General features: G+C 39.2%; 1 protein-coding gene and 1 long non-coding RNA gene across 6 annotated transcripts in view; one reads left to right on the top strand and one right to left on the bottom strand.

Moving 5' to 3' along the window:
* Positions 1–910: 910 nt before the first annotated feature.
* Positions 911–7,489, bottom strand: LOC112983258 (uncharacterized). Its single transcript, XR_003259187.2, has 3 exons — positions 7,416–7,489; positions 1,245–1,324; positions 911–976 (listed from the first exon to the last, which is right to left on the bottom strand). It is a non-coding gene; the product is annotated as an uncharacterized LOC112983258 (long non-coding RNA).
* A 2,462-nt stretch (positions 7,490–9,951) lies between these two features.
* Positions 9,952–16,098, top strand: part of LOC112983243 (prune homolog 2 with BCH domain) — a 139,630-nt gene continuing 133,483 nt past the window's right edge. For 4 of the 5 annotated variants that reach the window (XM_064501917.1, XM_064501913.1, XM_064501916.1 and 1 more), the window contains exon 1: positions 9,956–10,065. In XM_064501917.1, coding sequence (XP_064357987.1) covers positions 10,030–10,065 — 36 coding nt within the window. In that variant the 5' untranslated portion in view covers positions 9,956–10,029. Of the gene's footprint in view, positions 10,066–16,098 lie in introns of all 5 variants that reach the window. The other variant, XM_064501911.1, reaches the window with a different exon arrangement.

Genomic DNA, 16,098 nt, shown 5'->3' with positions numbered 1-16,098 from the left:
CACTTCTGTTCAGGTACAGTGAGGTAATTAATCTTCAGATCATATAATAATTCTCTGCTGTTCAGGACAAGCAGAGATAAAATATCAAAAATCACTTGCCATTTTCAGAGCCAAAGGAATATCCAAACAAAAGAGAACTGTCGATCATAATTAGGGGGATGTGACAAAAGTAAATGTATATAATCTTTTTATGCTGCTTATTCCAAAGATTACTTAGACAAATTTATTCTGACATGCTCATTGACTGATCAGCCCATTGCTCTCATGTATCTCACTCTGTTGTTATTTATCCTATAACAGTGTAACTTACTAAACAGATTCTCATCTAGCTGAGTGTCGGTTTCACTGTGTACTGTAAATATTGTGGGGGTTTTTTGTGTCTTTACTTGCATCTTACGGTTTTCTCCAGATTGCGAATCTTATTCACAAAAACATTCCAGCTAAAGTGAATGGGACTGCTCAGTGAGTAAACAGACTAAGCATGGCACTCATAAATGCCTTTTGAGACATATATTTAACTTTACCACATATTAAAAATCTTTTAATTATCAATTTATAGTGTCTGTATATACAGTTAGCAGATGAGAAGGGTGCAACCTCTAATCTGTTCATTCTTTCTTGTTTTGTTATATAAACTGGGAGTGAAGGTGAATGGTATGCTTAGTACTATTTTATTTTCATCATAATCTTTCGACCACATAACTCTACTTTTCTTTCTTCCATTAAAAAGATACAGATTTCTGTCAAAAAAGGAGGACCATCTTACCCCACGCCAGATTTATACTAACCTGATAGGTAATTTGACTCTCTTCTCTTATTTCTGAAATAATATACCACTATGTCTGATTGATTTTTATGGTTTAGAATGAGAGAAGAGGCATTGTAAGGACATCTCGGATTCTTACCTTACCTGCTGTAGGAAGTGAACGCTCAGGCATACAAATCATCCAGCGTCTGGTTAGGAACAGACTGAATCCTGAAAAGACCAGTGAGAGCAATACTGATAACAAGTGTTGGTAGGAACATGTGGCAATGTTGTTAACAAAGTATATTCTGTTCATGGGAAAATACCACTAACACTGCGACTCCAGTCACAGCTACAGCTTCCCCTCAGGTATCCCAAGTAATTTAGACAACATTTGATGTATTGTAACAGTTTTCGGGTATTTAATACATTAATCTTCCCAAACAAAACAATAAATACGTTAATCTTTTCAAACAAAACAATAATTTAGATTATTTACCAAGATATTAATGATCTCTTTCAACTCTGTCTTTTGCTTTGGGACTTCTTTGGGAAAAGCATGTATTCAAATTATATTTCCTAAAAAAAAAAAAGGGGGGGGGGAGAGCAGATGATGCTGATTAGGTTTTAGTTCATGACATCAAAGAGCATTCTTGGTTTTGGAAAGATGGGCTTTGTCTGCAGAGGGAAAAACACTACCTTCGTTCTTGTCTTAGCGGTCTCTGCTTGGTAATTTTTAATACTATAATACTGGCTTAATAAACGTGTGTTGCTCTTCTTTCAGCAAAAAGAGCACAGTTGTTGGACACTGAATTAATTTGAAGATAATTTTTTTAAATATTCTTAATGGATGTTCTTAAAATAAGTGATCAAAGATTTGTATTTGTTTCTTGGTATTTTATCTGAGAGGATTTGTGATAGCACTGGTTCTGCAGTTTGAGTTTATCTAGTTCTTCTGCTGTGCCGCATAATAGTGAAATAAACCTTTCATTTCAGCTCTCAGCAGAGGGCTTTAAGATGCTGCTTCTCTAATTGTAGCTTTTGATACTGGTGTTCTTCATCTTACAGAAGGTAGCCCTGAATAAATAAAACACTCTGTAGTATTTTAGAATCTGTTGTTTGTTTACTTACATTACATGCAATAAAGTATGGGGATTTTTTTGTAATATGTATTGGTTTTATAATAATGTGTTGATTTGAAGGCAGAAGCTTGAATAGATCCATTTTATGCTCTTCCACAGTTCTTATTCATTTCTCTGCTTCTGCAGCTCTTATCCATAATGTGACTTCATGCATCCAGAACAAGACAGCTTGGCTTGCAGTGCGAAGATTGACATTTAATCTGCTCTTTCCATTTGAGAATAGGAATGTCCTTAGTTGAAAGAAAAAGTCATTTCCAGAGCTGCACAGGGAAGCTTCTTCAACAGCTGCCTGCACTGTATTTGTACTGTGGGTAAGTAGGGGAGTTTGAATAAATATTGTAATTAGGAACATAATAGCACATTTTGATTGCTTTAATAAATAACATCAACATGAATCTCTTCTTAGTGGTGACACTAATGATCATTAATGGCCAAGACTGTTAGCTGTACAGTATGAATTCTTAGCTGAAAAGCCTATGTCTTTTGAGTACAAGACACACTTTTATTAAAACAGAAAATAAAGGCAGAACTTTTGTTATTAATTTCATAAGCCTATGATAATCCTCAGAAATATAAAATACAAGTAACAGAAGATTCCAAACCTGTTGTGTCTTTTGGTTTTTGCACAAAAGTAATAGGAATGGTCACATTGTCACATGGTCACAGCTGGGTTTCTTATAAGAATGTTTACTAATTTGCATCCTAGCTTTGTGCTTCAGTATTCTGTGATTTCTAGAACACAGGGAGTACCAGAAGAGATTTTACACTTCTCAAAAGGGATATTACCCAGTGCTGATAGTAAAGGCTTGAGGTAGTGCGAATAAAATAGAGTGCATTAAATGGCTTGCATTAAATGGCTTGCATTAAATGCACCTTTGGCAAGCTCAGTTATATACAGGTGCATGCATTCATTTGGGCTGAGCATTTAAAGATAAAATAAAGCTGGACTCCCCCCCTCCCCCCTCCTTGTGTGCTATTGATTAAAGAAGCGGGAAGCCTTAACCATGCTTTTGGCAGAATGCCTTTTAGGCTGCTTTTCTTTGGAAATGGTTACTTGCATGTCTGTTACTCTTTTCCAGCAATGACTTTTGAAAATGTCAACCAATTTCAGCCAAGAGTTTTCCACAGATTTAACTTGGGAAGAGGAAAAAGTAAATTAAAGACTGAAGATGAATTTCCCTTTATTAAAGGTCAGATAACCCATCAAGGTAGAGTGATATGAAGAGTATGTCAGCCATCCAAAGTTCACAGACTTCACATTTAGACTCATCAAATCCTCTAAAGGAAATGCACCTGTTCCTGGAGGATGCTTTGGTCTACTGTTTTGTGCTGCACATGGAGTCCTTTGTTTTTTCGTGGAATTCCTCCCCTTGAATGTAAAAGGATGTTTGAAACATTAGAATGCTTTACTGTCATTAAATATACAGAATGCTACAGATGAAGTCTTATGGATTCTCTTTGGCTAATATCTCACAGACACTTGATAAAAACATGTGTTTCTGTCATCTCTTCATCAACGAATTCATCCAGCTATGAGTATTGGAATCACCTGTAGGAACAGGGGCATTCAGCTCACTAGTGTTGTTATGTGACATTGCTTATGTGACATTGGCTGGGCTTTGTTTATAAAAGAGACATCCATAACAGATAATGTTTCATAGAACTTGAGTTCAGAAGCTCTTTCTTGCATCTTTTCTAGAATGCATTAGTATTTCTCTTACCTCATGATACAGGGAGAACTGTAGGCTTTCACGAAGCAACATCGCTATCTCCAGGATTCTGTGATCTTTTATCTAGTCTATTAGTGACAGGGCTATAGTAAATCTGTATTGAGGCTTCCAGCTGTAGCCTGTGAGACACTTACTACCTTCCTATAACCTGACAGAACATTTGCAACTATATGTTGTAGGCTTTATTCTCAGCCATAATATGAATTGCTTGCTGGAACATGTTAATAAATCTTTCCGCTAATGCATTTGTTGCAGGATAAGATTCTGATGGGACATACTTCAGACTATTTCTCTCTGTAAACAGTTGAAGCTCTTCAGATGTTAACTGAATTCCATGGTGACTTGAAATTTGTTCAGGAACTTCATTTTTCAGTAATTATAGTCAATTTCAACATCTATACTGAGTTGTAGTCATACAGTGTACTTCAGCTGCATCTGTGGATGCAGAAGTCTCTGGTGTTATCTCAAGAAGATGATGATTATGCTTTCTGAATGACTGGCATATTTTCTGCATGTGCTTCAATTTGTTACTGTTTTTTTTTCTCCAGTTAACAATCATATCTATTGTGAGTAAAGTACATTGTAGTTGGGTGTTGCCAGTTGCTTCTCTTTAATCTCAGTTTATCTGATATTGTTGAAGCTCCCTGGGGTTTTTAACCACACTCATCATTGATATGATGATGATTAGTACCATTTCTAAATTAAATTTAGTAAGGTTTTTTTTTCTTGCTTGCCATGCAGTAATTCTCTTAAACTCCTCCAAACTGACAATATTTTGATTTTACTTAATTTAGCCATATATAAATAGTTGATTTATTATTTCATTCCTTATGTTAAAAGTGGAAATATGCTACAGTGGTTGATGGGATAGAAGATTTAACAGCCACAGTCTTAGGAAAAACACAGTCTTAGGCTGCTTTTATAGGCATTGAGGAAGGCAGCAAGTTATAAATGTTATTTCCTACTCCAGTGAGATGTCCACCTAGCAATCAGCTATACTATTGCCACTGTCTATTGTTTGTCTGTTGATACAAACAGTCCAGTCTTCAGCTAATCTGTGAAGCGCATCTACTTTGCCCACACAGAAGTTTTAGTAACTTTTGAAAAGTCGGCTGAACATCTTACTCACTCTCCTAATAGCTGATAAATGATGCTTAGTTTCACCTTTCTAGATTTTGTGGTTATACTTCATCACTGAATTCCTGGAGTAAAATAGTTTTCTCAAAGCCAAGTGTTGCATACATTACCTTTACCCAGCAGCTATGCATAGAGTAACCATAACATAGCAAGCTGGGTGAAAGTGTTCCAGAATACTTGCCTGTAAAATGTAGCATGTTTATGTCAGGTATGCAGGTGAGGTATACAGGAATTGGCAAGCCTCTCTGAGATTTAAAAAGAAGGGCAGTATGTTGGAAGTTCTGCATGTTTTTCTAATGTGATCTGTTAGTCTGAAACAAGATTACCACTCCCTCTTTTCCCCTCACTTGCATCTCCAGACCATCTTGGCTTTCATAATTCTACTACTGTATTTATATGCAGAATCAGATTTCATTAAAAAAAAAAAAGTGATTACTTTTCTCCTTTTAAATATCCTTCTCCTTTCAAAACAAGATAATATCAACTATGGGATGCTCTTTACTGTACTTTATTAATCCTTTAGAATATTTTTTCCAGCTGATATTCAAGACTTGCATAGTGTATGCTCTTTTCCTTCCAGATAAGGAAACCCTTGATCTCCTTTACAGCTTGCACAAGCCTTAATTTTAGCCTTGGCATATCTAGAAACTATTCAGTGTTGTTCTCAAGGCAGAGGTCCTATGAATTTGTAAAGTAGGTATGAAGTTCAGGCTTCATTGTAGGAATATATTGGCATTTCGGTATCCTTTCTGTGGAAATAATTGTGGTTAATTATGATACTTGTCTGCCGTCAAGTGAAATGAGAAGCCTTGTCTAAAAATTATTATTTAGGACAAGTTTTTTATAAAATAGTATTCTAGTAATTAAGTAATTTCTAACTTTAAAATTACTTTTTGATGATCTGTGACTAACACTTCCATACTTGGTCAGCTTGCAAAATGGGAAGTACTTGTACTATGCCTTGGATTTCATATAATAACCAAAATAATAAGTGAAATGTCCATAAACAATAATAAACTTACTATATGTAATTGATTAATGGTAATCTATAAAGCAACAGATACTCTAATTTTCTTATAGTTAGCTTAGAAATACCTTGTGCTCATTGCAGCACAGAATCTTTTTGTCAAGGGCATGTGACTTGGGTGAAAGTTGCTGCTGAGAGAGGAAATCAGACTTTAAGGACTCTGACCCATGTGCACAGAAGCAAAAAGTATTAATGATTTAAGTCAAGTGGTTTAAGCCCTTTCCATTTTGGCAGAGATTACTTTCCCTTGGAAGCATACTTTCTCCCTGGTTTAAACTTAAATACCAGTGAACTGCAGTGTAACGGGAATAAATTCCCTTCTGCTAACTCCCTGGTGAGGGCAGGATGGGAGGATTGATCACAGCTTTAATCTGCATAGCCTGATCAGCTGAGCACATCTATTGGAATGACAAGCTTTTGACTTAGGGCTAGCTGCTTGCAGGCAGCCTGTATCCAAGCTGTACAAGTAAAGTGAAGCACTCTGGCTCTAAGTAGATCAATCGGTTGATCAGTTAGGGAAGTATTCACTCCAGGCATGTAATTTGCCTAAGTTAAAGGCTCTCAGTATAACTGGTATAAAGAGAGAGGCAGTGGCACAGCAGGTCAAGTTATATAATAACCTGACTTAGTGCTGAATTGTATTTAAATTTGATGAACAGCCTGGGAACTTGACTTCCTTGGACTCGCTGCTAGTGGGAGATGAAATTCTATCTGCTCACCCTCTTTGTTTTATGTTTTTTGAGACAGGTCAGAGTTTGGAAGGGGACTAAACCTGTAGTTCTATTGTCTGGGCCTGTCGGCCTGTCCTTTCCCACAAAGTAAGTCACTGAATCAGCCCTTGTTTGGGATGTCTCCAAGTGTTTTTGGTATTGATTCAATGGTGCTTTTCCCTTTGAATTAGTAGTCAGCCTTGGCTCAAAAACATGTTCTCTAGTGTCTAACTCAGTTGTGTATGGAGGAACAGAACTGATAATTATTGTAACACAAGGATTGTGTGCTATTCACAGCTAAGACGAGATTAATTCAGTCTTTGGAAACCTCAGCAGATACTTGTTTTAGGTCTTTAGGAGTGATGTCTTAGCCAGGCATGGCCTTTCCTTCCTCTCTCTTTCCCTCTCAGAAAGAAAACAACAGCACCTTCATTTTTACCATACTGAATCTTACATAAGAGTGATGGGGACAGTTATAAAGCTTTGACATTGGAATTTAAGATTAGGAATGAAGTAACCAAATAACTAACCATGACCCCTTGGAGAACTTCATTTCCTGTTGGTACTTGGTTTGCACTGGGGAAACCATGTTGTCTGGTATCACATAGCATATATGAGGACGCAAGGCTTTACTTTATATACTTTATATATGATGCAAATGACTTTTTCCTGCATGATTACAGTGGAGATCTGAGGAGCTCTTTAGAAGGTCATACTGCCTGAGGTACTCTTTCTTCAAAGTCGCTAAAGCTATAGTTCTATAGGACACAGACAGAAAACAATACTGCAAAGTCATTATAAATTCTTGCTTGTTTTAGTAATGGCTGAAATTAAAAACTGAACTTTTCCTTTGCCACCCGAATAGACAAACAAGCACTTCCAAACTGTGCTCTCTCTCAGAAGCAAGCCATTATTTGTACTTACATATTCAGAAGCACAAAAACGTACAAAGCAGAACTCATTGTTCCCAGGCTCTGTTATCTCCCCATCTCTGTTCGATGGCAAGAGGTATTGTAAATGTGCTAGTAAACACACAGAAATTCAGCTTTGCTCAGCAAGACTGTTTTTTTAATAATTTAAATCCGCAAATGAGATGTGGAGTAAACTCCCACTTTGATACAAGTACATGAGTCCAACTGATTTCATAAGGAGTTACGAGTTCACAGCAAGGGAAGAACACCCCTCTAGAAAGAGCTTCTGGAAGATTGTGAATTGATTTTGTTTAGGTATATCAGAAAGATGAATAAATAAAATAATCTGGGCCCTGATTCACCTCTAATTTAAGCTTTGGTAAAGGAGAGGTAACTTAGCGGCTGCTAGTGGGGTAGAAAAGAGGAAAATCAGGCTAAGGATTTTCCATAAAATACGGAGCAGATACAAACAGCAGTCTTCTGTTTACGGTTATGCATAATGGGATGTGAATAATTACACAGTTTCAAGAGATTTATATTTTTCTGACCATCTCTCTTACAAATACTTTCCTTCTTTCTGTTTTAGATTTTGTTTTACCAAGGTGGCATTTTACGGATATTAAGCTGTAAACGAGGAGCCCAAAAGCATTCTGTTGTGTTTGAGCACTGCTGTATCAGGGCCATCTTTGGATTGCCAGCATGTAGATCACACAGAATCCATGAGATTCTTTGTCAGGACCTTTTAAACTCAGCGGAAGACCACATGAATATTACAGCATAAAATGTATGTCTGTGGACTGTGCCCATAACTACAAACAGAGACCTGCTCAATGCACGTGCAAAGAGGTAAGTAGTCAAAAAACTTTATTTACAGTACATGGCAATAAGTATGTTTTACTGGCGTGAAAGAATACAACTTTGCTTGCTGTTTTGCAAATACGGCTTTTTATTGTCTATCAGTTATTTGCTGTCAAAAGTCTGCCTTCTGTCATCATAGTTTTTTCAATATATATGCGACAAAACCCCCTACTTTAAGCATCAATTTCCCAAACTTCAGTTTCCTGCTGTAGCAGGCTAGATTTTTTTCCTTTTGTTTTTCACACTTTGCTGAAGAGAAATACATATTTTATTCCATTTTGCAAGATCATATTGATTTCTAATTTGGCAGAAAATTTTAGTAGACCTCAATTCTGTACCTCAAATTATGCAGCAATTCCTGTACTGCAATACTTCAGTTTCATATTTAAGATCTAAGTGTGAGAATACATTGTGCAAAGTTTGTGATCTTTCAATAGACCTCCTTTTCTATAGAATCATGATAAATCCAAATTCAGATAGTCATTATACGATGTGTTTCAGAAAAAGAAATGTTCCAGTAAATGTAGCAGAATTTAATTTTTTTTCTGTAGGACAGCATGACTGACAATACTTTTTTTCATGTAATTTGCCCTGAGCTTCAGTCTACTATAATATTTTAAAGAAGATTTACTGTTCAGTTTTGAATGGTTAAGATATATATGTGGGTTTTTTTTTCCTGTTGCCCAGAACACTTTGGAACAGAAACATATGACTAGGCAGAGCAGATTGGTCATGACAAGCAATTCAGTAATAGGATCTGCAAGACATCATGAAAGAATTAGCAAATCAAATGAAAGTGAATTAGACCCATAAAAAAAAGTTTGTTAATAAGGAAGCAAAAGCTTTTAGCCTTTACAGTAATATCTTCAGTGAGCTGTAAAATAATACATGAGAGAGAAAAACCCCAGATCTCATAGCACTTAATATATTAATAATTAGCCCTTGCTAACTCCAGAGTGAGGTGCAACTTGATAGGAATAATAAATCTATGCTATTTGGGTTAGTTATTTATACTCTATAAAGGAAACAGTGAGTACTACAGGTGTGAGAGCACTGGAGGAAGCTACAACTCCAGCAGTTTATTTCCAGGTCTGCTCTATGCTCGTTGTACGACCTTCCACCGACTGCTGCAACCCTGAGTAGGGACTTCAGCTCCCTGGCATTTCGCTTTTTTTCGCTACAAAGCGGGTGCTATGCTAACAGGCTGCTTGTCCCGTGCTCCGTTAAATATATAGGTATGAAAAGTGACTGACAGCATTACAGTTGGGGAGGATGACCCTGGGTCAGGGTTTCTGGTGCCTGGTGACAAGGGTCGTCCCAAGGGTCGGTGCTCCCGAACTGTTCGTGCCCTCGACCTCTCCACCCGGCGTTTTGCCGCCTGTAAAACGGGAGCGCAGCGCAATCCCTGCCCAAGGCCCCGCTGCGGTCACTGGTTCCTAACCGTTGCTTTGCGCCCCGAGATGTTACAGAGGGGCAAATGCGGCTGGTTGCAGTAGCCAGTTCCTTAAATGCAGTAAATTATTTAAAGGATAAATGGAAGCAGTTAAGGGGCGCGCAGTCTGCGCGGAGCAGAGGGGGACGTGATCGTGCCGCCACGAGCACCCTGCTACCGCCACGCTCCCGCCGCTGCGACTCCGCGCCCGCTTGCGGCACGGCCTGACGTCACCGCCCGCGGCGGGCGGGGCGGGGCGGGGCGGGGCGGTGCTCGGGCGCGGGGCCGGTGGGGCAGCGCGGGGCGCGCGGGGCAGCGCGGCGGCGGCGGCCGCGCCATGGAGGAGTTCCTGCAGCGCGCCCGGGCCAAGCTGGTGAGTCGCGGCGGGGCGTTGCGGAGGGCGGCGGGCGCCAAAACTTCGCCCGAGTTGCGGGTGACTGCGGGGATCCCGCTCGCTCCGGGCACCCCGGGGGGCAGCGCCCCCGGTTGCTGCGCGGCAACTTTTTGGGCAGCGCTGCCATCCTTGGCGCCGCTGAGCAGCGCGGGCCGGGGCTTGTGACCTTTGCATGCAGTATTTTTTGGAGGGGTTTTCTTTTCTTACAAGTTGCAGCCCTGTATTTAATGCTGAATAATGCTCCATTTCGTGAACGTACGGACGCGGGTGTGACTGGCATATTGGGGCTGTCAGCGTGCATTTTGGGATTACTTGGGGGTTTGTAGAGTCTTTGAGATGCATCAAGTTGTGTAGTTGAGTGGAGAAAAAATGGTATGAGAAGACAGAAAAACTGTCCCATGTAATTTCTGTGATTTGAATGTCATCGAGAGTGCTGGCTAAGTTTGTTCAAGACAGACTTAAAATAACCAAGGTATCTGCAAAGGTAATCGCAGATCAGCACCACAGCTATGTCTCATCTACTGTAGGTAGTTAATATTAAGGTTAGGGATCACATAGACATATATGGCCAGTTCTCAAATGAGTCCGTTCGTAGGGTTGTGCTGAAACTGCAGTGCATTTATATTGTTTACAGTGGCTGACAGCCTGGCCCCAAACAGTACATGCATTTTTTTTTTCTTTACATGCAGTGCAACAGTAGGATGTTTTTTAAGACTGGGATGATTTTAGCCTACCTTGTTTGCAGTCATGAGGGCTGATTATCTGGGCAAAACTCAGTTTCACAGTTGTTACCTTTTGTAGGCTGCCTGCACTCTTGCTGGCTATCCCAGTTCTCAGAAGTAGGTTCAGTTATGGGGCTAGTAATGGGTTAATAAAACAGTCCTCCTGAAGTCTTGTCATTTTGCCGTGTATTTAATGGGACTCGGGGTCTTTATGCTTGCAGGTTTTTTTTTCCCTGTTTGGAAAGCTGCTATAGATAAGTTCACTGTTGGCATTTAGAATAGTAGGGTCTCCCTGGTTTTGTAGGCCTGTCACAACTCTCTGTGGACTGAGCAATCATAAAACAAAGATGCTCTTTTTCCGATGGACACTGTGCTCTCTATGTAACCTTTGTAAAGAATGGGGTGTTATACCATCTTTTGTTGTCTTGTGGATGTTAGAGAGTGAAGGCACTTTTTGGAGGAATGGCAAAACGGAAGAGAAAATGAATCCCTTGGTGGCTACCTGAATATTTAACTTTGTGCTGGCGTATGTCAGCATAAGCTTCAGGTATGTCATCTTGATGACATGGCAGCTAAAATCTTCTACTGTGGCTTTTACAGGTGTTTGTAAAGCATTTCCCTTATGTTCTTATGTAAACAATCTACATTTCAGTAGCCCTGCTGAAAGATACTACATAGTGCAGTTGCAAATACTTAATACGCTTTCACATCAGTACTTCCTGTACTGTAATCTTTAAACTGGAGATTTGGTTTTGACAAGTTTTCTACTGGAGTATTTTAAGTGTAGTTTTCTTTAATACTAGAAGAAATTAATTATATTATGATAGTGGTCCCGTTTGTCCCATTAGTAAATAGCACGCAGTACAGGCAACTTGATTCGATTACGAAAAGCAAATACTGCATTAATCTTGCTGAATAGTTGTTGATAATCAGAGAGTTGTTTGGAAAACTGCAATTGGAAGAAGCCCATGGTAAATAGAAATTATGATTTCTTTAATTCAAATGAAATATGGGCAATAGCACAATAACTAAGGAATAGACCTTTTTATACCTACTGTGTGAGTAGGATTCCAGGTTTTCAAAAGAAATGCAAACTCCTCTTTATACTTTCTGGACTATGGGAGACAAATGTGTGTTTTCAAGCAGGTCTTCTGTACGGGGGGATCACTGGGGAGACGTCTCTCTGAATGTGATTTGTGATTGTACGGTCATGTCAGCTGAGGATGGCTGGGGAAGAAGGATCCTGGCACTAGAATGCTCAGAAAATGGTAAATCTCATAGCTGGACTCCTCCAGTTTGCCCAGTCACTTTCTACCACGTGGTATTCTGAAAGAAGTAATCAAGAGTAGTTAAAGACTTGCATTCTGCAACACCAAAGGCTCATTAAATAGCTTCATGGCTTCTTGGCCAAGCCTTTTGGCTTGGGGAATCTTTCTCTGCTGATGCAAGGTAGTAACAGACTGAGTTGAGGGCAAAGAAAGGGCACTGTCGTCTTTGCCGCTGAAGGTAAAGCTGCCTGAAAGCAGAACTATAGGGGAATGATACAGAACTAATAGGTCGTGTGTTCCTGTGCTACTGCACCTCCATCTGCGGAGTGGACTAAAGCCCCGCAGTTGTGTATCAGAGACCGGATGATGCCAGTCTTGCAGTGCGAGCATTTCACACCATAGGTAATCTTATTAGGTTAAGGTGATTACAGTGCACTGACTGCCTAAATGCTACTCAGTGTGAGTAAAGAAAAGATTTCTTTACTCACGAACAATAGCCCCAGACTACGCTGGAAGAACAATTACTCCAGACTGTGCAGGAGAACCTACTGCTGCAAGTGCTTCATCATTCATTTGGATCTGGCTCCAGCCACAACATTAATCAAGGCTGTTTTTCTGCATGGAACAAATTTTAGCCTAGGAGTACACCACAAAAAAGGCTTGCACATTTTTTGTTTTGAAAGAATTTTGTGTTGTGTACCCTCATTGATTGATAGAGAGGGAAACTCCCTGCATATAATTTATTAATAGTAAGTGTCCATTAGACTATTTTTTCTTTAAGAGCAACAAATGTTGCTTTTGTGACTTGCTGTGTAGTCAAAGAACATTCTCAGTAATCTTCAGTATAGATTTTTTTTAATTATGTATCTTCTATGTAAAACTGAGGGGGGGGGGAAACTTAGGAGGGAAAACATGGCAGAAATATAACAGGTGCTTTACTGAAAGATTGTATTTATGGTTCACTCCTGCAGTTGTTTTTTTCCCGAGTCTTTCCTAAAGACTAGTAATAATGTGAGGCTAGGTATACTAGGTGACACCAAAGGTCCCCCTAAACCAATGTTCTGCCTTGGATAAAGACAGATTATAAGTGATTGAACACATATATCTGCTGATCAGGGTTTGAAAGCTTAGCTCGGAATTTGTATCTGGACTAATACGTTAGCCAACGATGGAGCCATCTTCCATGTATTTGTCTCATTCTCCTTTGGAATCTAGTTACACTTTGGGTTCCAGAAAACCCTCGAGACAGCGAGTTTTACTGTTTTACCATGTGCTGCACATGTGGGGGGCAAAACCCCTTTTTGTTTGTTTTAAACCAACTGCCTGACGATTTTAATGGGTGTTCTACAGTTCTTGTGCCTTGAATAAGTATTTCTCATCCCTGTTCTCCGTGACATTTTGCAGGTCTTATCATATCCCCCTTCTCTTTTCCCCAAGCATTGCCACGCTAGGGTTTTCTAGTGTCCTTCCTTATATGAGCACTATTCCATCACGCTGATCATCCCTGTGGCTTTTTTTCTGGGGATTTTATAATTTTATTAATCCTTTTGAAGTTGTGGAGGCTAAAGCTGCCTGCAGTATTTAAGGCATGAGCCCACAATAGACTTATGCCGTAGCATAACAATGTTTCAGTTTTGTTCCCTTTTCTTAAGAGTTCTTGTTTTTCTATTTATTTATTTTATTGCCAGAAAGCATTTTTCTGTGATAAAATCTGCATAGAATCTGCAGTGAAGGACTGTTGTCTTTTCTGCTTGGTAATACCAGAGTTAAAGCCCATCTGATTGTGTATGGTACCTAAATATACGTAATACAGGTGGGGTGGTTTCCCCACATTTTTGTTAGTCTGTGCTTCTCAGCTGTCATTTTTGCTTGTTATTTTTATCTAGCCCCTCAGCATCACGAGTCCTCTATGCAGCTCTTATAGGCAGCTTTAGATTTGAATCTCCTGAGTAATTTGGTATTGTCTGCAGCTTTTGTCACCTCATTATTTCCCTGCCTTTCCTACTGGAAGTAATATTATTTATTATTTATGGATACAGAGAACAGCATGTATTCCAGCACACGTTCTTGTGGAGGATCCATTACAGATATTTTTCCTTCATTGTGAAAACCAATCTTTTATTTCTATCTTTTGTTTCCTACCTTAATTCTTTATTAAACCATGAGAGGATTTTCTTCCTTTTTTCTTTGGTGATGTAGTTTCTTCACTAGCCTCTGGGAAACTTGTCAATAGTGTTTTTGGAGATCCAAGTACAAACTGTTGACTAGGTTGTCCTTCTCTGTGTGCTTGTTGATTTATTCAAAGAACTTTAAAAGATTTTGTAGAAAAATGTCATGCTTCACAAAATCTTGCCATCTCTTCTCCAGAGTATTATATTATCAATATGTTTGGTGGAAGATCTCTCCGTCTCTCTCCTTCAGACTTTTTCAGACACAGCTAATCTTTCAAGTGGGAGAAGAGTGACTGATTAATCAATACATCATCTTGTAATAATTTAATTACAAAAATAAATCAAAAGTCTGAGGCTTCAGTGGTGTAACTTCAGAATGATTATCAAAATGTTAAAGGCAATTAAATAGAGAAGTACAAATTCCGAGATTATTTCTGCAGTGATTCTCTGATGTGAAATGTTGTGTGCAACGTGAGGTGGTGAAGTTTGGTATCTTTCAAGTAATCATGCTTGAGACTGTTTGCAGTGAATGACTGAAATTAAAACAAGGGAGTCTGTCAGGAAAGAAACCATAAGAATTTAAATGACTGATAGACGTCTCCTTGGGAGACGCTGAGAAAGTTGCTGCCAGCCACCACTGTTATTTCCTGGCCTTTGGTCTGTGCTCAATAGAGAGCCTAATGCTTCATGTACTGGCTTCAGGGAAGGCAAAGAGGACAGAACAAGTCCCAGAAAGGGCTTAATGCACAGACAGTACTGAGATAGCCACACAGTGCAGAAAACTGCTTCAAAATACCGATTGAAGGATGGGTCTGCCTCTGCAGAGAATAGCAGATTAGCTGAGGAAATAATCTTTGCTGCAGATGACACAGCATTTAGAGTTAGCAGTGTTTCAAAAAAAAACCAACTTAATTTTCAAGTTCTTTTAGTCCCTTCCTGCTATAGAAAAAGAAGACTATAGTGTCAAACCAGTGTTACGCCTGACAGAATAATACGATGGGAAAATAGGGAATTATGCCCCAGAGAGATGTACACTGAGAAAGATTGGACCATGTCACTGGACATTTTTCAAAGTGAGGGCCAGGCCCATGACCAGGCAGATGCCCTTCAGAAACTGCTATAACACTTCTATGGCGTTGCTTCGATAGTTATGAAAAATGAATGTTGTATCTGTTTCTGAGGCAGCAAAGTTCAAAGAACTATAACTGATGATGGCATGACTTGAGCAGATTTATGTGACCACTGTTTAAAAACAAGCTGAGTCACTTACGTATTTATGCATATTGCCTTTTATCCATCCATCTGCAGTTCTGTTATCAATGATAGGCAGTGGTTACTTTGAAAATAATAGTTGATTTAGATGGGGCAAAGTGGTGGCTTTATGGGAAGGGAGAAAACATTTCAGAAGTGGCGCACAGTTATTTTCCCAGAAACTGAGGAACTTATCCAAGCAGGGGAAAAAAGCTTTGAAGTGTTAAGACAAGCAGTCAGGCCTTAGCTCCTCATATATCTTCTTTGCATTAGCCCAGCAGCACACAGGGGACTTGATTCCATTTAGCAAGGCACTTACAGTATGTACAGAATTAAGAATATGAGTAATGGTATTGACTTCAGTGGGACAATGCACATGTAAGTTGTATGCACTCTAAAATTGTTGCAGGATCAGAGACTTGAGGCTGATTAACTTTTTGTTCCTTAAGTCAGTCAGAAGAAACCATGTACTTTCCCCCAGCAGGAACTTCAGAGTCAGGATTCATCAATAATGAGGAAAAAAGACTAAACATTGCACTAGTGTAATTCTGAGATAATATTTAAACCAGGAATAGTCATGAGCACTGCTGTGTGGATACA

This window comes from Dromaius novaehollandiae, chromosome Z (genome assembly GCF_036370855.1).
Source record: "Dromaius novaehollandiae isolate bDroNov1 chromosome Z, bDroNov1.hap1, whole genome shotgun sequence".
Lineage (NCBI taxonomy): Eukaryota > Metazoa > Chordata > Aves > Casuariiformes > Dromaiidae > Dromaius > Dromaius novaehollandiae.
Note: the sequence above shows the minus strand (reverse complement) of the source record. Positions and strands in the feature narration are given on the sequence as shown.